General features: G+C 36.2%; 1 protein-coding gene across 4 annotated transcripts in view; it reads left to right on the forward strand.

Annotated features, from left to right (window-relative positions):
- DACH1 (dachshund family transcription factor 1) overlaps positions 1 to 21916 on the forward strand; it is a gene marked incomplete at its 5' end in the record, with an annotated part of 370375 nt that overhangs the window by 305049 nt on the left and 43410 nt on the right. For all 4 annotated transcript variants that reach the window (XM_082494621.1, XM_082494622.1, XM_082494623.1 and 1 more), the window contains one exon: positions 14363 to 14514. In XM_082494621.1, the coding sequence (XP_082350747.1) occupies positions 14363 to 14514 (152 nt within the window). The remainder of the gene's footprint in view (positions 1 to 14362; positions 14515 to 21916) is intronic.

Raw genomic sequence — 21916 nt, forward strand, 5'->3', positions numbered from 1 at the left:
CCATAAACCCCACCGATCACAAAGTGAGCTCTGTATGTGTATTTGTATGAGCAATTATGCAGATAGACAAATCCTTCAAAGCTCAGAATTAAAAGTTTGTATTTAGACATTGTAAATCAGAAACAGAAGCAGAACACACGGTAGGCAACATATAGAGAACATATATAAAAAAAGAACAACTGAAACAAAGGGGATAAATGAATGCTGAAGATATATACTATGCCTTTCCTACAATGAAAGTGAGAGGCAAAGAGTTTGGGGTCGCGTTTCTTAACCCCTGAAATTATTAAAGCTTTTTTTTCCCCATTGATTTAGCTGTATTTGGCTATGATCAAAAGCAGGAAGATAGGAGGAAGAGACATGATCATAGTAGTTAGCCTTTTTTATTCTTTAATAAAATACTCATGGTTTCTTAAAATGCTTATTGTTATTTGGCTCATTTGAAATGAGGAGATATATTCCTTGTGGAAAACTCTTCCGTATTTTATTGATCGTTTGCAGAACAAAACACAAATGCTATATACAAAAATAAACTATGAGAGCATGTACATGCGTACTTGTTCTGAATTCTTTATGCTATTTATTTTCAACACTGATAGTTCTTTGAGATATTTGAATATTCATATGACAACACAGGGGTTATTTACATGAACTGAAACAAGAGGAAACAAGATGAAAGCACTATAAATCCTATGAATAAAACCAATATATTATAATTTATACATTTCATAATGTTCTGAGTTTCAAATAAGTAAAAGTTGTTTGTAAAATTTCTACTACTGGGGAATATCATTCCATTTCTTAAATCAGCTTGTAGGTGCAATAAAACTTTCATAAACATGTTACAAATTGCTTCCATCTTTCCTGTATAAATAAAATGCTGAGGGTTCCTAAATTACTTCAGAATTACAGCAAAGCTTTGGATTGAGTTGTAAATGCTATAACAATGTATCAATTTTAGAGTAATTACTTTGAAAATATGGATTACAATTTAAAGTCGCCATCTCTTTTTTTTTCAGTTGGTTTTAAATCCATGTCCTTAATCATCCAACCCAGTGCAACTGTTTTACTCATTTTGTAGCTCTGCATCTTATTCTACCGGTACAGGAAATGTACAGACAGTAGATGGAAGATACTATGGCTCTCAGATCATACACTCTTCCTTTTACTCCAGTAGTAAGGGTAGAGGTATTTTATCTTCAGGAAATAGTAACTTCTTTACATGTGACTTGTAAATAGTTATCTCTCTGCATATAGTTTACTGGCTATAATGAATTATTGTTTCTCTGGTTTATTACCGTTTTGTTTAAATATATTAAGAAAGCAGTAACCTGCTCAAAACCTACTATTAGTAGGGCAGCACAGAGATGAATCTTTAAACCAATATTTTCACGGTCTATGGGATGCACTCTTTGGTAGTATGTGTGTGTTCAAGGGACTTGGTTCTGTTATTCTAAGGTAATATTAATAACTAACACTGAACTGTTGTCTATAATCATGTCTACCAGTTGATTAGCATAATTAAATAATAATCTGTCAAAATGTTTAAAACCATCAGATGCATTTATCAAATAATTCGATGTTACCATCTGAATTTTCAGTTTTTTAATAAAACAGAAAAAACAGAATCCACATCTCCTATTGCATTGCCATAGGTGTATTGATTATGGGGCTGAAGTATTTTCAGGAGCTCAGTCTTTGCTACCCAATCTGATCCCTGCATACGTGTCCGTATGTATGTGTATGTGCTAGAGACACGTAAAGTATTAATACAAGGTAAATGAGTGTTCATCGAGCTCTCTTTGCCATATGGCCCCTGTGGAGGATAGAAGGCCCTGGCTAGCTCAAGCCTGCCATATGGACCTGGTGGAAAAAGGTAGGTCTTACACACAGAGCAAACCTACCATATGGACTGGGTGGAGCACTCAAAACTCTAAACATTTCTCATACACCAGGGCCTTTTACACAGAAGAATGTAAAAACATACATAATACATTACACACAAAAGCCATTGAAAAATGGATCAATTGTTTAGGTTTAATATGATGCTTTCAAGCAATGTCCAAAACTATATAAATAATCAGGGCTTATTTTGAAATAGTAAAGAGGATCATCAATCATTTACAACTGACTATTTTATTTTGCATTTAACATCTGCTGTATAATGGGACTGTGCAATACCGCCCTTAATGCTGTACAAAGACAGAACAGCCAAAACCAGGGATAGGGTTAAAGCAAAGTTTCTCTGAGTGTATTCCTTTGTCATTTTTTTTTCCCTCCTGTTCTTAACCTGAAACACAAATCTAACATTTTGTGTAAGAGTCGTGAGGCAAGTCCTGGATTTAGAAATGGCTTCTATACTCTTAATCTTTTGGGGAATTGAGATTAAGCATAGGATTAGATCATTGACTCGACTTTATTTCCCCTACAAAACTGAAAATTTCCCCTACAAAACTTCAGTGCCAGCTGAAGCTCTGCTATTTTGATGTCTAAGATGTCTGTTGCTTTTGTATTCAACAAATCTTTATTTACTTTCCACACTGAAAATGGTGTGGAGCTAAATAGTGGTGTCTTCTTTTATAGACCAAAGTGATAGTAAAGTAGCATAGTAAAATGCTCATTATATTTCAAACCACTGGACTTAATGTTGAACCTTCGTGCACATTCCCATGTAAACATAACTATATTGCCTTGTATTATTTATCCTTAAAAAAAAAAAAAAAAGTCAGATCAGGACCACTCCAATTATGGTTATATCAAAATATAGGAAAATGGAGCATAAATTAAAGATGTGTTTTTAAGACCTTTTTTCCCACTTTATTATATGTTTTGATAATGATTTAGATCTTGTTTTCACAGTTTTACTTGTGAAAATGAATAAGCAGAAAAGAAGTCAAGATCTATTTTATATTGCAAATAGGGAGATTATTTAGCATGTTTTGTCCCTTCAGATTTCTGTCACAATCTTTTCCTTTTCTCTACCTGTTTTTTTTTTCTCCTCTGGTCCTTAGCTAGACCTGAAATTTCAAGACTAATTTCTTCATATCTTGGAAGGGGAAGAAATTACTGAAACAAGGAAACTTTAGAAACAATAAGCGTTACTGAGAAAAACTGTTTGAGAAGTAAGGAAAAGATTGTAGAAAGCAGTAGAATATGCTGAGTTACAGAAAAGCTAGGACAAAGAGAAGAGAAAGGAAAGTGATTGTGAAAATAATTCAAGAAGAATTTAGATTTAGTTTTTGAACTCGTGGAACCGTAGTAAAATTTGGTAGAAGAGCAGCCTTCCTCAGCACCACTGACTTCCTTTCAAAAACGGTAAAAAAAATCACTGCAAGTTGCTGTGACTTGCTTGTCTCAATCTTCTGGGTGCAGCAGTTCACAAAGCCACGCAGGGCGGTCATTTCCTGATGCGGCTTTTGCCCTTTTACTGGCTGGGCTAAAAGCCAACCTGCTATCAAGATAGTGAATAAAAGTATTATCCTTAAATATATAATGAGCTCATCAGGTTAAGATAATAAAGCTTGTGCGATTTGTTTCAGTTTGTTTAGGCAGTAACTGTTTTCACAGTACCATAATGGTAAAGATATTTTGGTTCCTGTTTTGTTTATGTACAGTTATCACATACACGAATAATCATAAAGTAGTGGAGAGCATTTGAACCGCTCTTAGGATTTGTATTTTGCTTCTATTACGTAGCATTTAGAATTGCTTACGGAGTGAAATAAATATTTTTTCAATTACATTAAACATTGAAACATTTGCAGAAATTTTGATGTGAAACAGAATTAGTAAAAAGATTTGTCCCTGTAGTGGAGTCACAACGCACATTTCCTTGATATTATGATATAATATAGATAAAAGGTTGAATGCAATATTTAATTTGCATGAAGGTTTTAAACTGGACCCTGGGAAAGATTTTAATTTACCAGCAAATATATGGCATGTTTGCTGTGTAAGGCACTTCAATTTTCTGTATTTAACGTAAACCAAAACTGAGCCAGGTTACATGATGACTCCAAACTATTTTTTATCTTCTTAAATCAGTGCTGAATGTGACCCATAATGTATAAATACATAAGGGATATTTTTTTGGTCTTTTGTAATACGTATTCTGATATATTAGCATAAATTACATATTCCAAGACACGAAGTCAGAAGCAGGCCAAATCGTGGCTGTATTTTTAACAATAAAAGCAGTAAGAGCAAGCTCACTTTAAAGTGGATGCCTCAAATGGAGCAGAAAACATTAGAGGTAAAACTTCTACATTATTCTATCAGTGAGCATCAAGCTAGTGAATGCCATAGAAATCTCACTAATGGACACATTCTGGCAGCTTGTTGCAGATGTTTGATGAATGAATTGCAAGAGGAATCCTATCAGATGTAAAAATGCTTGCCTTTTCATTGTGAATTTTGTTTCTGAGCACTCTGGGGTTTAGGGATTTCGGTTTGTTTATTATTATGGATTTCTGTGAAAATCAGATATTAGGATATAATCTATAGGCAATGGGTTGAGAAATGTGGCTATAATATTCTAAAGGACTGTTGCTGATGCTATAAACTACGAAACTCATATTGAACTCCCATAGGCAGACAGCCAAATTTCTATTAGGATATCATAACCATATAATCCAAAATGTGTACATCAATTATTGTCTACAACATTTGCATCTGAGTACTGGAACCGTTCCATAGATAGACACATTAAGGGCGTTTATTATATTTGTTAAAAAAAATTATTGTGAAATCATTTTTAAAAGTGAGTTAAATATAATTGATAGTCTCTTATGCAAATGTGTTTTTTTTAGCCCTAAAACTAAGGAAGCCTCTGTGCTGCGCTGCTTCGTGATACTTAAACATCTCACTCATTTTGTACCCTTCCTGGTGAGAATTTGTCAAAATGAGATGCTTCGCATCCTTTTGTTCTCGGTACTGATTACCGTATTGGCTGTGTTAAGATCTGGAGTTACTACATCGCATATTTCTGTTAAAAGTGTGTATCGCCATTTGGGTACTTAAGCAAAGAGCAGATGTTATTGAACTATTGATGATAAAACACCTGTTACCTTATCCTCTCGGAAGCACGACTGCAGGGCTTGACCAACACAGTCCCATAGGTACTTTCTTTTTAAAGCACAGTTTCTTCCCCTGGTTTTCCAAGGCATTTTGAGCTTTTCTTTGCATATTCACAGATTCCTGAACCTATTACCAAAAATCTCCATACAATTGCGTTGGATGAGTTGATCTGACTATTTTTGTGATTTTTTTGTTCTTATTTCATTGGCATTTTTGGCTCTGAGAGTGGTTCACTAATACATCTGGGGTAGGAATTTTGGCATGGAGAAAGCTCGGGAACAGGTTTTCTTGGTATGTTTCTATCTTGCTAGGCGTTTTTCGACTGGTCATATCATTCAGTGGTCTAGATAATATATTGTCGATCTGAATATTAGACGTACTTGATATCATACTTCTTAAAATCACGGGCATTAATATGATCCTAGAGGAAAGGGAAGTGAATACAAGTATATATATTTTTAAAGTATTGCTGCTTCTGTTTATATATTTTATATAACGGAACATTTTATATGTTGATCTAAAATAGATTTTCTCGTGTTATTTTAAGAAGGAGGATGACAGAATTCTGTATGAATATTAGGTTAAACAAAAAACTTACATTCATTAATAGATCCAGTTTTATAAATTCTGACCAGATGAAGGGTTTTTTTTTTCCTGCTGGGGCAGACGACCAGTATAGGCTACCATAAATGCAAAGTCTTTAAACAACTCTTTTGTCTTCTCTCTCTGGCATGTTTATTTGTGAAGTGCAGTACTGTTGACTTGTGTGCTGCCACTTTGCACCAGGTGCCAAGCATGCCTGGTCAACCTCATCTGCTTGCCAGCGCCCTGGGGACAAGGGTGTGGGACAGGTTATGTGTTGCTGAATGAATGACAGCTGACGAGTGTTGCACAGACACATCACCGTCTACTAATTTTCTGTTTGGGCGTCTGATTCGTGCTGTCAGCAGATTACCAAGAACGTGGGCCATGTGACAAGGCGGCAGGAACACAGATGCTTAGTACCCTGTAATTGCGACATGGCTAGAATATGGACTCCTTGAAAATGTTGACTTGATTTTATTCTTTTTTTTTTCTTGAAGAGAATGATTGTTAGAATTATTAACTGTACACGGACCAAGAAAAACAGGGTGAATACAATGCAGTTCCAGGTACTGCCATAAAACCTTCATCTTCAGAGAATTACAAGTTACCAGCTGTACTCTTATCAAGAATGCCCTTCCAACTACCGTTATGCTTACAAAAGAGGAGTGGTGTTATTTCAGCTGACAATGACAAAAATGCTAATGTTATTGATAATCCTCGTTTTTCGGGTTGCCTTAAAACCCAAAATAATAGATGGTTTTCAACTTTCATGAAACACATCCAGAGGATTTTTAATCCAAATCATGTGGCACTTGAAATGATCCAATAAAATCTAGCAAAATGTAGTCGTTACATTCTGTAATGTTTTTTCTCTGCGTTTTGCAGTAGCCATACGGAGACAGCTAAAGCATAGGGAGGAACAGGCAGCACAAAAATAAGTATGCATCCTGTGGATATATTGCCTTGTGTGTTGCTTTTATCAGTTGAGATGTGCATATTTATGTCCATAATTTTGAAAATATGAGCTTTAGTGTAGAATGCATTAATTGTGCAATCTTTAAACCCAATCCCTAATTTACAGTTTGATGTTAATCAGGAATTTAGCTCTGACTCGAAATCCTTGGCTTGATCTTTGATTCTGCCTGCATTTAGGAAAGCTAGATGTACAGTCAGGCTAACTAGGCAAGGGAGCCAGCTTCTGTCGCCAACGCAGTAAAGGAGATTAAATGGTTAGTATCATGAATGGTGGGTTTTGATTTCCTAAGCAGGTATCTCTTTACTACATAGTTGATTATGCACACCCCTCAGCACAACTTTAGAAAAAGCTCAGAATGACACTTGTGAACCTGTGGGGAAACACGTTTACACAACCCTCCACGTAGACTTACGCCTATGAGCAGTTCTCATAGAACTGCTCCGAAGCCAAGAAACATTCTTTTTAGCACTCAGTATTGCCTGGCTGATGGAGTGGAGCTAGCAGAGCACTAATTGAGACATTTGACACGAACCAGTAAAATACGTTTATACTTTTTTCAGCATCCAAAGCACAGATGGCCTTAATCTGCATCTGATCCCTGCCAGTAGCATATAAGGATCTTTAAAAAAGAAATAATGGACATAGTTCTCATAATTAAGAACTCCAGGTTATAATATTATAAAGTGCCTTGCATTTATATGAATATATTGTAAAAAAAAATGCAATAAAAATATTTAGTGTGACTTTCTAACTATCGTTTTTTCTTTAGGAATTTCTGTTCCTTTAGGGTCAATTAAAGAAAGTTGCCGTCAGATGTTCAAGATATTTGTACTCTATAGTTATCAGATATATGCAGAATCATCTCTGAATATCCCATTTCTTCTTTATGCCTGACCATTCTATGCACTTTAAAAATTCTAGAACTTAACAGTATAATTTTTATTATGGGACAGAGAACCCATATCACTTTGTTTTGCACATTTTGTGTTATGATGCCAAAGTACACAAAGTGGAAATATCACTGGCATTTTAACATTCAATTGTATGGTAAAATACATTTGTTTAACAATACGAATGATAATTTATTCTGACATATTGTGGAATCCTTAGAATAAATAAATCAGGAAATACTGCTTGACCCAGCCCTAATCAGTAATAGGCTGCAAAATAAGATAAAGGTTATTAAAATAATCCTTTTATTGAAAGAGAAAATTAGATAAGTTGCGCTGATTGACTCTGAGGCCCTCCTAGGGACATGTAAAATGAAGAATAAACTCAACTTGATCTAGTCCAAAAAGCCTGAAGAAATCCTCACAGCTGGAACATCACCACTAATTACATTTTTGCTTTTTGGATATATTTTGCCAACTCTTTCCATTCATTTTTAGTGAAATTATACCAGTAATTCCTTAACAAAAGTAAAACACATGATCTTTAAAGAACATATTTTTATATATTTCCTATTGACAGCTATAAATTTCATTTGCGTTGAACCACGGTTCTTGAAATACTACAAGAATTACTTATACAAAATACACTGTGTTAAAAAAAAAAAAGTTCGACTGGTTTGTTTATTTTTTGCTGAGTCAGTATAAATTTCTTGCTCCTGGGCACTCTTTCTCCCCTCCTTCACCGTATAGTCCCAATCCTATTATCCCTTTCCAAAGTGTTCAGCCACCTTGGCTGTCCTTCTTTATATTTTTCTCAACTCAGCGTTCCCTGACTCCTCGATTAGTCCCTGTCTCCTTGTCAAGTCATCCCTGTTTCCAGACCCCGATGTCCTGATTCCAGCCAGCAATATGTTCCTTTTTTTTTTTTTTTTTTTTCCTCTAAGTTTTTAGATAAATTGGCTTACAAGGTATCAGCATAGAAGGGATATCACTGAAAGTGAGAGAGAGGTCCCTAATCTTGTGTTCAAGGGGTAATTCTCCATCTGGCTCTAATTGGCCGTTTATGGAGACAACTCCAACTGCATTGTGCTCAGTGACCCTGTGCGGCAGCGAAGAATGATGTGTAGGAACTGCGTTTTCTTCAAAAGGATTAAAGAAATACTGGAAATGTATTAATTGAAACTATTTTTTTTTTTAACCCAGAAAGAAAAGCATCAAGTTAGAATATTGTATTTTCAGTGGTTAAAATCAGATAGAGTTGTCAGTAAATATGAGTCTTACCATTGATGGGCATCTAAACCTACCTCCAAAGTGGATATATAAAACTAGATACATACTTTTATTCTTGTGTAGTCCTTTACATCCAGTGAAAAGCTGCATATTTTGAAACCATACCACTTACAAAAGTGGTCCATAATGGTAGAAGTGATACACAGATGTATGAATTCTAAAGACCTATTTGTACAAATGCACATGACTGCGCCAGATATAAAGCCATAGTGTGCAATGTACAAATCCAAGAAATACATTCATAGTGGCTATGGTCCTTTCCATGTAAGTTTTAATCTTTTAGTCATATTTCATTACTGGTGAGTTACTATTTTCAAAGTCCTCAGGCAAACATACCAAGCTAAGAAATAGAACTCAGTGGACAGCATTTACAGTGGTGCTGTTAACTGTGAGAGCACCAGCCTCTTTGAAATCTTACAGAAACGACAACCAGCTATTTGAATATTTGATATTCTCCCCTTATTTCCAGCTGCCACAGTTGCAAATGCTTTAATTTCAAAGTATTTGGTTGTCCTGGAGAACTGTTTTTAGCATAAAAAGAAGAAACCAAAATGTCGGTTGGAAAAAAAAATAAATATGTTTTCATAAGAGTTAGTTTTAGTGCATTCCTTTTACAGTTCGTAACATCCTTCACAGCATTGCCCCTAGTTATGTTCAGGGTGAGTCTTGAATGACCAAATCTATAAAGCAGCCAAATGATATGGGAATTGAGCAAGAGGATTTTATTTATTCTTTTAAATCTGCATGAAGTTGGTAAACATTTCAGTTCAGCGCATGGGACCCCCTGTTCTTTTGTGTTAATATAAATCAACAGTTACAGATTAATTAAAATAGAAGAGCTTCTCACACCTGAAACCTCTAACTCTGAGGAAGGTGAAAGACAAAACTTTGTACGAAAGGGTGTTTGACAACATAAACCAAAATCACATTAAGCCAAACGGAACAGATTGTTTGCACAAAAATGTATGCGCCAGATTTATGATAGCAAAAAGTGGAAACAGGATCCTCTTTCATTATTCAAATGGTAAGAATGAGCCTCTTTTAGGAACAAATACATGTGAAATATTTTACAGAGAATAAAAAAGCATCGAGATGCATTAGAAAGAAGCATTAAAAGATTACAGAAAGGCAGTAATCTGTATAGTATTTCTTGTAGCCAGCTATTATCGCTTGCTTTCAAATCCTGGCAGTATCAATATTCTCCAGTTTGATTGGTGACCAGTCTGAACTTATCCTACTTGCTTTTAGAAACAAAGACAAGAGAATGGCTACCTCCGTTCATCTATTATTGTTTAAATAGCTGTCACAGCTTCCAGGATGTCTGTTTCCATGTTATCTGGTGAAAGAATAAAATAGAATGGCAACAAACCAAATACAGTGAAAAATGTTCGTTGTATTTGGCCCAAACCAGCTGCTCTTTGCAGATAAAATCTGGTTTGAACAAAACCAGGTGAATTTTGGAAATTGAGGAACAACGGATGGAGCGCATGTAGCATTTACAAATATTTTAAAGATATGTGTCGCATTCAGACTTGCCTATTATGGTGATTTGCTTCATATGTCACGGCGCATATTCATCTCTGCTCAGATGCTGTCGAGGCTTGGGAAACAGCTTGTCCTATCCTTGTTTATTTGTTAATTTATAACATCTCGGTTCCCAGCGCAAGCCAAGGCAGGCCCGGGCACTTCTTTGTTCTGCCTTGTTCTTTCAGGTTTTTTCCCCCTTTCTTTACACTCTTGTGCTCCCAAGTCCGACAATGGAATTGTAGATTGACCCCCTTTCCCCCCTTGCCCTGGCTTGTCTTCGAATGCTTCTTTTGATGCGTTTGGACTGAAAATGCCAGATCCCTGTCTCCCAGCAAGGGCTCACCATTTTTGCAGCGTTGCTCCGCTAGTAGGTTAAGAGGAACATTAGTAGTTGCTTTGCAACAGTTTAAAAGACGTTAGGTTAATGATTTTTTGGAAACAAAGACGTATCATCGTATTGCGAAAAGAGGACTTCTGCAGGAACGGAAGATTTTAAAATGCCTTAATTGCAAGAGGTCGTATTATTTTGCTACTAAGATATGTGGTTATGTTTTAATTGGCTGTGTTTACAATGTGGTTTTTCTTAAAAATGCATTTTTTCAAGATTCCCTCAATCATCGCTTATCTCACATCCACAAATATCCATGCTTCCTGTGTATAATATGTACGTTTGCTGTTTCAAACATACTCACACTCAAAGTTTATTTCACATGGGACATCAAGAAAACAAAGTCACATTAGTCTGACTTTTTTTTCTGAGTTGACGTTTCATTAAAATAAGTTCATAGTAAGTTCAGCTCTCTAGTCTTACCCTTCAGTGTAAATTTGTTTCTGTTATTTATTATAACATAAGAGTTTGAATGTTATTTTGAGTTCATACCATTCTGCATAACTTTAAGCTTTTTTAAGTTACTTCGCCTGTTGCAAAACTGTGCTGCACATTGTTAGGAAGATCTTTGCAAACTTCACAACAGGTTCTGAGCATGCACAAAGTACAGCAAACTTAACATATATTTGATGTTCAAGTAGTTATAGAATTAAAAAATTAATCCCTTCCCTAAATTCCATGACAAGAGCTGTGTTAGGAGCTTTCTGTAGCTCAACAATTGCATGGAAGAGCATAGCTTTTAAGTGAATTAAGGGATATGGAATTTTTAAGTGGCTCTATTTTATCTAGTTTTTGACAATTTGAGACCTGAAATATTAGCAAGAGCCTAAGTTGTCTCAGAAAGTATGAGAGGTCACTGGTCTATTTCTCTGAAAAACAAAGAGGCAAATGATGTCTTTTTTGACAAGTTTACTTTCTCATTTATATGACTCAACAAGACCAGGCATACTAGTGATTAGGCTCTTTCTTGCCATACCATGCAAGTCCAATACCTTCACTGGAACCACTGATATAAAGAAGTCTTTAGCCAAAAAACTCAGTGATGTAACAAAGAAGAGGTTTTGCAATTATTTTATTATTATTATTATTGTTTAATGGTAGGTAGGAATCATTTGGGAAAGCCATATTTGAAGTAGAGGCAAAAAAAGTTTTCAGCTATGCAATGATATTGTGTAGTGTTTATCAATCTATTGTCTAACCAGTTTTGTTTAAGTTTGGGGTTGTTTCTTTTGATTAGTGAAAGCAAAACATTTCTGACAACAGTTTGGAAAAAAAACATTTGGTAGTGATTCTTCACACAAGGGTAGGATTTGAGAAGATGAACTAGCAGGATGATCTGAGAACAATAAGCTAGTTTGCAATACCCAGGAATACCTAATTTATTTTTTCTAATGAAGTGGTGAATATTTCTACAATATTTTAAAAGTTGGGAAGAAAAGAAACAATTCATATTTAGGGCCAAATTTTAGGATGTTACTGCAAAATGACTACTCAGATTTTCATGTTGCTGTGGGTTGGCATGAGGACAGAGGATACATCCACAGAGTACATTTTTCAGAGCCTGCTTTGAATCTTGGTAAGGTAGATAGGAAATGGTTCGTTAATCTACAGCCAGTTTTTCTCAGCACTTTGTGACATGCCTGCAAAATTTAAGTATAGCTGAAAAAATCTTTTATGACTCTGAACGGGCTGAAGCTTTCCTTGGTCAACATCAATTCATTTCACAAAGCTTATCTTGGTAAGCTTTTGAATTATGACTTTATGACAAAGCAGTAATTGTAGCACAAATTGTGAAAAATAGGGGACATGTAACAGTATCTTACTCGTTGCGTAGGCTGCACTCAGCCTGAGCCACAGAGAAGGAGGAAGAACAGCTTCCATGGTAGGACTGATATCACCAAAAGTAGGACTCTCCATCTGAGCTGGTCAGCTTAGGCTCATTTTACCATCAACAGACACTTCCAGAGAAAGATTTGTCTCCTTCTGCAGTAGATGCTTGTGATAGTTCAGATGGATTAGTACCTACTGCTCTCCACTGGCTACAGAAAATGCTAAGTGGGACCAGCCCAGAAGCAGATGTCCAAATGCCTATTCGTGTATTCTGTGGAGGGACGTAGTGGGTGAGACTGTTACTGTAGCACTGTAAATATTGGCCAGCACAACAGAGCTGGTGAGGAGATGGGGCAAGAAATCTGCACCTGAACAGGTTTGATGGAGATGAATTCCTTCTGGGATAATGGTGGATGGGGACTGTTGGAATGAACTGAGTCTTGGAGTTACGGTTTTCTGGTCCTGGTGTCATCAAAGCCTACACTCTAATGCTTTGTTGCAGCATATTTCAATTTTTCTGGTCCTAGACTGTGTCCATGTTGGAAAATACTGTACTCCAGTTGAAGTAAAATAATCAAGTAAAGTGCAGAAAGAAAGAGAAATTAAAATACCCCAAAACCATATGTATCTTATAATGATCAAAGCCCAAATGGAAAAGAACAAGTCTGACAAACTGTTCTGTAGTCAAATAGCTGTGCAGAGATTTGCATAATACCAAGAGTACATTCTGATGTCCTTGTATTGTATTGAGATACATCAATATGTGTCAGTTAATGACTGAGCCCTTGGTAAGAAGAGTATGTATAGATAGATGTATCTATATATATGTATAGATAGTTTTCCTTTTGAAGAATTCAGATTAATATCTGGTGCAAAGAAATTGACCTAAATTTCTGTATCATATCAACAGTAGTCTAAAAATATTTCAAAAAATGAAAAAAAAAAAAAAAAAAGAAGAAGAGAGGGTATTGAAGTTTCTATTAATTGTGTGGGTTTTTTCTTTTTTTTTTTTTCCCCTGCACTTACTTTGTAATCTGTTCACAGATTATCTGTGAAACTTCAATCTTAGAAGTCTTCAAGCTGTGGGAGTTTTTTCCCGTTGTGATGTCAGAACTGATCAGATCTGATTGTTGCAAAGATCCCACTAAGGAGTTTAGCACTAATTGTTAGAAGATGTCCGTACTTAAAAAAATTAGGCCAGTGATTGTAACCATGCTGTTAATATCATGTATTGTTCAGAGCATGTTTCAATTGTGGGAATCAGGTGTACTTTCTTGATTAAAAATGCATTGAGGGACTGTAGTTTTTCTCGGTGTTGCCGAATCTTCTGAGCTGTAAGTGAAACCATTAAGAGTGGGAAGGGTTAATTGTATGGGAAGCCTCGTATTCAAATACTTCTCGTATACAAAATATATGCCATGCTAGAAAATATTCTATTGTCAATCCAAATAGAACACAAACTAAAATGAGATAATTGGGAAGGTGCCCATAAAGTCAGCCTGAATATATTATCACAAGTATATGTGAGATAATATTTGTTTTAAAAAGATTCTATGGCACTGTAAACTCAGTCTCATTAGAGACTGCATTTAAAAGGCTTATAAAGTTACTCATTAATGTTATCTTGTTGTATCTCCACAGCTTTTTCATTAAAGAAAATTCAGCAGAAAGCATTTTCTCCTGATAGCAGGAACCAATTTGCAATAAATGTTCTGGAAACCACTAGGGAAGCCATTACTGAGGTCTAATAAAAACAGACAAGCGTAACTTGTTCTATATTTTTGTTTCAATCACATACAGATGAGACCCCGCTCTCCACACCAACCGCAAGAGACAGCCTTGACAAACTTTCTCTAACTGGGCATGGGCAACCACTACCTCCGGGTTTTCCATCTCCTTTTCTATTCCCTGATGGATTGTCCTCCATAGAGACCCTTCTGACTAACATCCAGGTAGGCCTTTCTGTAGATCAGCTTAAAGGGATGGAGAGGAGCCAGTTGCAGATTTGTCTAAATTAATACAACCATTCCAGCTTAATCAGTTCATAAGATTATTTGGATCAACTAATTTACTGAAACTTTCTAGTAATTTAGGTTTTAAAGGAACCACAGCAAACAAATGAATTTAGAAACTGTCAGCTACAGAACATAAAAATACAGATTGTATATTAAACCGCAGCAGAGAATTCGATGAAAATTACATTGGTGTGTTTAACAACATTTGTCTTAAATGCTCTTTTTATTACAGGCTAATGAAATGCATCTTACTGTTTAACTTCATCTCATTTACTAAGCAGAGAAACATTTCTTTAATAAATAGTTATTTTAAATTGCTGGAGTGCCAAGGTGGAAATGATATTTAAAGCTATTTGAAATGTGTCTCCCATAAAAGCATTCACAAAAAGCGCTTCTTTTATAAATAAGCTCATTTCACTTAAAGTACTGTCTTCAAAGAATAGACTTCAAAGGGTATTACCAAATATTCTGCAGATTTCCTATTCGGTAGTCACGATGTCTATTGTGTGTACAGCACAGCCTGATTCAAATATTATTTAAGGTATATACTAGCTTGTAGCTTGGAGCCAAGATGTGAGTGTTTCATATTAGAATGAAGACTTTTTTTGTCCAGAAATTCAGTGATCATGTGTTCCCCAGATGCAACTTTTGCAACAATAGGGTTGTATCTTGCATGCAGAAGCAAAACGATAGTGCAGGAAATAATGCAGCCAATGTTGTACTCATCCCAGATAAGCCTCGTCTGTGCAGCTCCTAACTTCTAATATGTTTGTCACAATGTTTTTCCCTGCTCATTCCTGCAAATACATAGAATCACAGAATATCTCAAGTTGGAAGGGACCCATAAAGACCATTGAGTCCAGCTCCCCGCTCCTCGCAGGACCAAAGTCAATTGTATTCTATTCAGCCAAGACTATGATGGAGTGGGGCAAAATCCTGCTCACTTTTCTTTCTTAGGCGATCTCATTAAAGTTTATGGCACTTCAGACTTGTGTTTTATGAAAAGTATATGGTCCATTCATTAGTGAAGTTTTGATGTCTTAATAATGCAAAAAAATACTGCTATTTAAGAATTAAGTATTTCTATATCTGCCTGATTTGAAAGAGCATATTTGTGATTGCTTTTGGTAGTTCTCAGACTTAAACATTTCAATCACAAACCAAGTTAATTCTAGAACAGCATTCTTCTAACAGATCTGCTGCAATCTGTAAAGAATATTTTTGTTTCTAAAGGAAGACATACAGTTAGCAAAGTGTGTAATGTTTTAGCTGGGCATGCATGTACAGGAAAGTTCTTAGTAATTTTTTTGACAAATGCGTGCGCTCAATGTCTCTAGACAGCAACCTAATGAGCAAAGCATTCAGCATCAACAGGTTAGCTAATCTTGTGATTGAATATGAGTGCTGCACTACTTAAAGATAAATGACCAGGATTAATTTTCCAAGAATGCATTCAGTTATGTTTTACAGAAAATGTGAATGTGAAATTCAGTCACTGCTTCAGTTTTTTTTTTTTTTCAAAACAAAACAACCCTAATGTTATCTGGAGTGAAGAGCTAAAATAAAAGGCAACACCATAAAGAAACCAGAGACTTTTTTATGCCTTCCCTCACTGTGCTTTTGTAGTTACTTCTCCTTACCTTAAGGTTCCACATCACAACAAATCATCTATGAGGGTAAACAGGTGGGACATAGGTCCTTTTGGATTTTTTCAGTATGTCCCCACATTCTGTGGTTTCCACAGATCTCTGGGAATCCTTTCATATACCATATACCATCAAGGGGTTCCCCCCCTCCCCTCCCCCCCAATATATTTAGTCTCTATCAGGTCAACATTAGAAAACCACTTCATTAAAAAAAAAACATTAAACAATTTTTAAAAAGCTAGTTTGATTTTCCCACCTGTGTAGAAAAAGTTATGTATTATCTTTAAAACAGTTGAGTCTATTAGAATAACCTGTGCACAATATCGGCAGTTTCTCTAATCAATACCATTTGAAATGGTTTCCATATTTAGCGATTAGTGCAATGAGAGGGGGCTACCCCAGGCCCACAAATGAGTTAGATACTGTGACACTGACACTTTCAGAACTGAGTTTCAGGAATTTGACTACAAGTTTGAACTCATTAATGGGATTTGTGGAAAGAGGAAATTCTGTACTGTGGTCACTGCTTGCAATATCATTTGTGACTTTGTCGGGAAATGCATAAGTAGTACCTGAAACCCATGATGTGTTTCGTACGTGGGTCAGAAGGACTCTAGTCACTGGGTAAATTCCTCTTTGCTCTCCTTTGGCCCAGATGAATTTTGTATCCCTTCCAGTACAGAGGTGTGGATTCAAAGGGGAGGTGGAGCACTAAGATGCCTCTTCATCTTGTTCCATCTACTCTAGCATTAAGGATAGAGGTTACCAGCAATGGAGCAGATCTAACTTTCTAGAAGAGATCATCTGGCCTACAGTCCACTCCCTGCCTCCAATACTAAGGTGCTTTTGAAACAGAAAATAGCAGAAATCTGGCCAAAGGCTAGATGAGCACTTTTCGTAAATGCTGTTCTTTTTTTCCCCAGGGTCACGCATGATGAAAATACAGTTGTGTCCTTTCACAGAAAGGGCACATGTCTGCTTGTGCAATGCAAGCGTACGTCTTCATTAGGTCATGGGACTGGGGTGCATGCATGACCCGCCACACGTGGTGGTGGAGGTTGCCTATATTTTAGGGATAGGATGGTCACATGAATACATAGGCAAGCAGCCTCTGGCTACACCAGTGTTCATGGATGTCATGGTCGATACTTGTGCTATGATTCTGTTGTGTATATCCAGTTGTGTGACGTGCAGGATGCCAAGGATCTGTGTAATATAGACCTTGGGTACCTCTCGAAGAAGTTGTAGAGTCTGTCCTGGTGTAGAATAGAACAGGATTAGGGTACTGTATGGGAACCGGGAAGTCTAATTTTGACCTTTGTCGGGGTGAGGAGGATCCTAGACCTCGCCATGAGGACAGTGCTTTTGGGTATGTGAGCAGAAATTTCTAACCACTTTTCATATTTGAAAACAAAAGTCTTGCAGGTGCTGAAGGGCTTAGGTGATTGACCTTGGTGCCTAACTCTACGTACTTCCATTTTAGAAGTCTGAGCCATCCTTTAAAATTGGCCACTAAACACAAGCGAATCTGTGTCATCCATCCATACTGAAGTTACATGGATAGCCCCTAATTACTAATATGTAATTTTAGGCAAATGTTAGACAAGCATATTTGGTATCACTGTCTCCAGGGGCTGCTAGTTAGGTTTATTTCCTTTTGTATATCGTATATATTTTTATTACTTCTCCATAAATACTTACTGAAACAAAAATATAGTGTTTAATTATTTGTACATTTAAAGAGGAGATAATAACAGTATACAGTACCCAGAACAACCAATGTTTATTTCTTGCTAGGGACTGCTGCAATGCAAATAATAAACTGTAACAAAACGTAATTAAACAAATACACATGTAAAATAAAGAAATGAGATCGGGGACATATTTTCTTATTCAGATGTATATCTGCACATCTAAAAGAAAGAGAAAATAAATTTCCCTGGAGAGCTTAAATTAAGTGATATGTCTGTTCCTTCCCAATGTATATTTGTTGATTTCTTCCAGATTAAATGCTGGAAGTCTGTGTGCAGGTGCAGAGCGCATGAAGGGTGATGGAAGGTGGGTCACAGCTAAATGCTGTGTGGGTACTAGTAAGAAGGCTAAAGATGTTTCCGTACCCCTCACATAAGTTCGCTTTTTTGAGTCGTGGCCCAATTATGCCAAAGTATGTTACAACCACAGCCTTTCATGACACTGCAGTATTCTTGGGTAGTAGTAATGGTATTTTAAGCTTTTAGAGTCTGAATCTTTACTGTCCCCGAGCTGCATTTCCATTAATATCTAAGGGATGAATTAGTTGCACCCTGATAGCTATATTTTTCTGTCAAGACTGTGTTGTATTGACACAGTCTTGTTGCTAAGTATTTTTAAAGAGATATGTAAAATAAGTTGCAAGTATCCCATCGATATTAATAGAAGAAATGCATGATTACAAACTAAATTCCCCTATGAAAACAAAGCAAACTACTGCCTTTATTGCTGTGAGTCTCCTGCACTGTTACCATCTACAGCTGAATACACGGGAGAAAAAAGTTGCAAACACTGGATAAAGTGAAAATCACCGTTTTAGTTCGTGTTATTTTATTTGTCTTCTGCTAAAATTCAAGAGAATGATTTTATTTTTCACAGAAAACGTAAATGGAAAAATGTCATTTATACTTGTGCAATATGCCTTTACCTGTGATGGAGATATTCGATCTGAGATATTACAAAAATGTCTTTCTGGAGTCATCTGTAGAGATATTCAGGCTGTGTTATCTTACCTTGCTTATATTACTAAGTCAGTAGTCAGTTACAAATAACAAATATTCAAAAATTTACCTGTCAAGCAAAGTTAACTACAAATGTGTATATATTGATTTTTTTTTTGGCAAGCCTTTCACTAGATAGTTTTAATGATGAGAGCATACAAATTATGTATAATTTCCTGACTAAAAAAGAAGCAATGTTATTTGAAAGTGTTTTCACTATGAATAGCTAATATTGCAAAAGGAAGCCCCTGAGCTCCAAATCTCTGGAAGCAAGGAGGTTTGACTAGAAAAGCTTCACTGTGTGCATGCCTTGTTCTTCTAGTTTTCTTTTTCCTTCACTGTGGGCGGTTGTTTGATACAGGATGTGATCTTCTCGGCCGACCGCTGGACTAGCTAGTAAGGCCATTTTGATGTCACCTGGAACTGCACAGCTAACTAAATGATGTTAGGTGGAACACGCTGTAGATGTATCACAGTATCACAGTATGCTAGGGATTGGAAGGGATTGGAAGGGACCTCAAAAGATCATCTAGTCCAATCCCCCTGTCGGAGCAGGAACACCTAGATGAGGCTGCACAGGAAGGCGTCCAGGCGAGTTTTGAATGTCTCCAGAGAAGGAGACTCCACAACCTCCCTGGGCAGCCTGTTCCAGTGCTCTGTCACCCTCACTGAGAAGAAGTTTCTTCTCAAATTTAAGTGGAACCTCTTGTATTCCAGCTTGAATCCATTACCCCTATGTAGCTAGAAAGAGAAAGAGCTTCTGTGTACCTTCCCCTCCACCTCTTTCAAGATACGCAACACATTATTTGCGTTTTTTAAAACTAATGATGGCTAATACTGGATTTAAGGCTGAGTTGAGGTTTGATATATGTTTAATTTCTATAGGATCAGTAAACTGCCTTAAACACAATGGTGCTTTTGGATACATCAGAGAACGGGAAGAAACATCAACCATATATCAACTTAACTTTTTATTTGGGACATTTCTGAAAAATTTATTAGTGGAAAATATTAAAAGAAGTGCACTAAAAGTAAACAAACCAGATCGGAATGATCTATAAATCTCCAGGGAAAAAATGTCCATTTTTTACATTATGTTGAAATAATAATTAAAAAAAAATTAACAGTGACACAGAGGGGAAGAATGGCATGCCATGTGTAAAGCCTGGCTCCAGATAGAGCCGTACTGTATTAAAAACAAATCTGGAACCTGGGCATGTTCACTACAATTATCATTATCCAGCCTCCATAACATCTGACCTTCCCTAAAGGGAAATATTTTTTTTTTGTTAATGTCCTGTGTTGCACTGCACTTCCCATTGTCATTGGCAGCATATTGATTTAATATCAGGTTAGAGGATTAGCCATAGCAAAAACACGCTGGACATACTGTATTTTGTATAATCTTTTACAGCTGTTCCTCCGGGAGAATTAATAGAATTTCATGCAACTCTGAAATTGCTATTCCTGTTCCAAGGGGCACAAATGATTTTTAGATGCTGTACTTTTTAGTTGTTTTTCTCACCCCCCTCTGCATTGAATACAGGGAGATATTGAATGTTTCCAGTATTTTTGCAGTAGAGCTGTCATTGGCAGCCGCAGTACTTTTGCATATGCATCAGTTTGGCTCTAGTGCAGATTTTTTTTCACATTGGACGCCTACTGATGTGCACTGATTTAACTTCTAAAAATGAAACTTAATTTTGTGTAGCTTATAAGTAGTCCCTAGTGGGTCTTGGCTCCAAAAAGCTAATATTTTTCAGACATAATCAGCAGCAATAGGTAATGTATTACCATTAGCTACGTTAGCAGCAAGTATAAAAAAAGGAAAGGTTGGGGGAGAAGTGTGGTGTAGAAATTCAATAGAAAATGTAATATGCTTTTAGCAGCTTCGTACTTTGCAGCAACTCTTAATATAAAATTACACACATCAGTGTTACACTCCAGCATTATTCTCCATGTTTATTCATAATGATTGTTTCATATTTAAAGAACACCAAAATATTGTGTTTTGTCAGCCAAGGACAATAATAGTTTAATAGTAATTTATTTTAAACTGCTACTGATAATACAACCAATCAACACATTAAGTGGTGCCAACATTGGCATCTTGCTAAATAATCTCTAGGCTTTGCACTGAGAGTACATCTTTCAAAGATAAGTCAACAAGAGCAATCAGAGCAGAAAATTAGAATTTGGTATCTTAGAATTAAAATACAGCTAAACTAAAGTTTTAATTGGGGTGATCTAAAAGGGCACTTGATGTAATGATCTCTTTCATTTGTTACTAATTGTTTGTTCCTGATGAAGAAGAAAACATGTACATTAATGTGGTTGAATTGAGTAAAGATGGCAGTTGCTTTAGCAGCTCGATTTTATTGTTAAACAAGATGGATTGTAAGAATTTGGGAGGAGGGTGTTTGCAGCTTTAAACTTATTTGACAATACGCTTTTCATCAGCAAATACTTTTCATGCAATTTCACTTGATCTGGTTTATCAGTGATTTGGATGAATCGCATGTTCCAGTAAGTGATGAATTGGAGGAGATTAAAATATTCTAGAGTTCATGCGTAAGCCAGAAGCGGGTTTTGATAAACAACTCCTACTTGAATTTCTTAGTATTTCAAAGCATCCCATACAGAAAACATAGTTTATGATGGTTGTAAGCATAGGATATTGGGGGGGCTTGGGGGGAGGAGGAAGGGGAGGGGGAACAGAATTCAGGAGCATATTAGCTTTTTAAAAAATAGATTGGAAAGGCTTTACAAACAAATTAGTTTTTACTTTGCATATGGCTGTAGAGCTTTATATTTAGCTTTGCGTGGTTTTCTTTAGTGGTCATTCAGTTTTAACATTCAACACAGAATACCTTTGTGATTTAGCTATTTCAGAATAGCTAAAATAGGTTCTTTTAAAGCAGTTCTATGCTTATGTAGTGTATA

This window comes from Vanellus vanellus (assembly GCF_965231255.1).
Source record: "Vanellus vanellus genome assembly, chromosome: 1".
In the NCBI taxonomy this organism is placed as follows: domain Eukaryota; kingdom Metazoa; phylum Chordata; class Aves; order Charadriiformes; family Charadriidae; genus Vanellus; species Vanellus vanellus.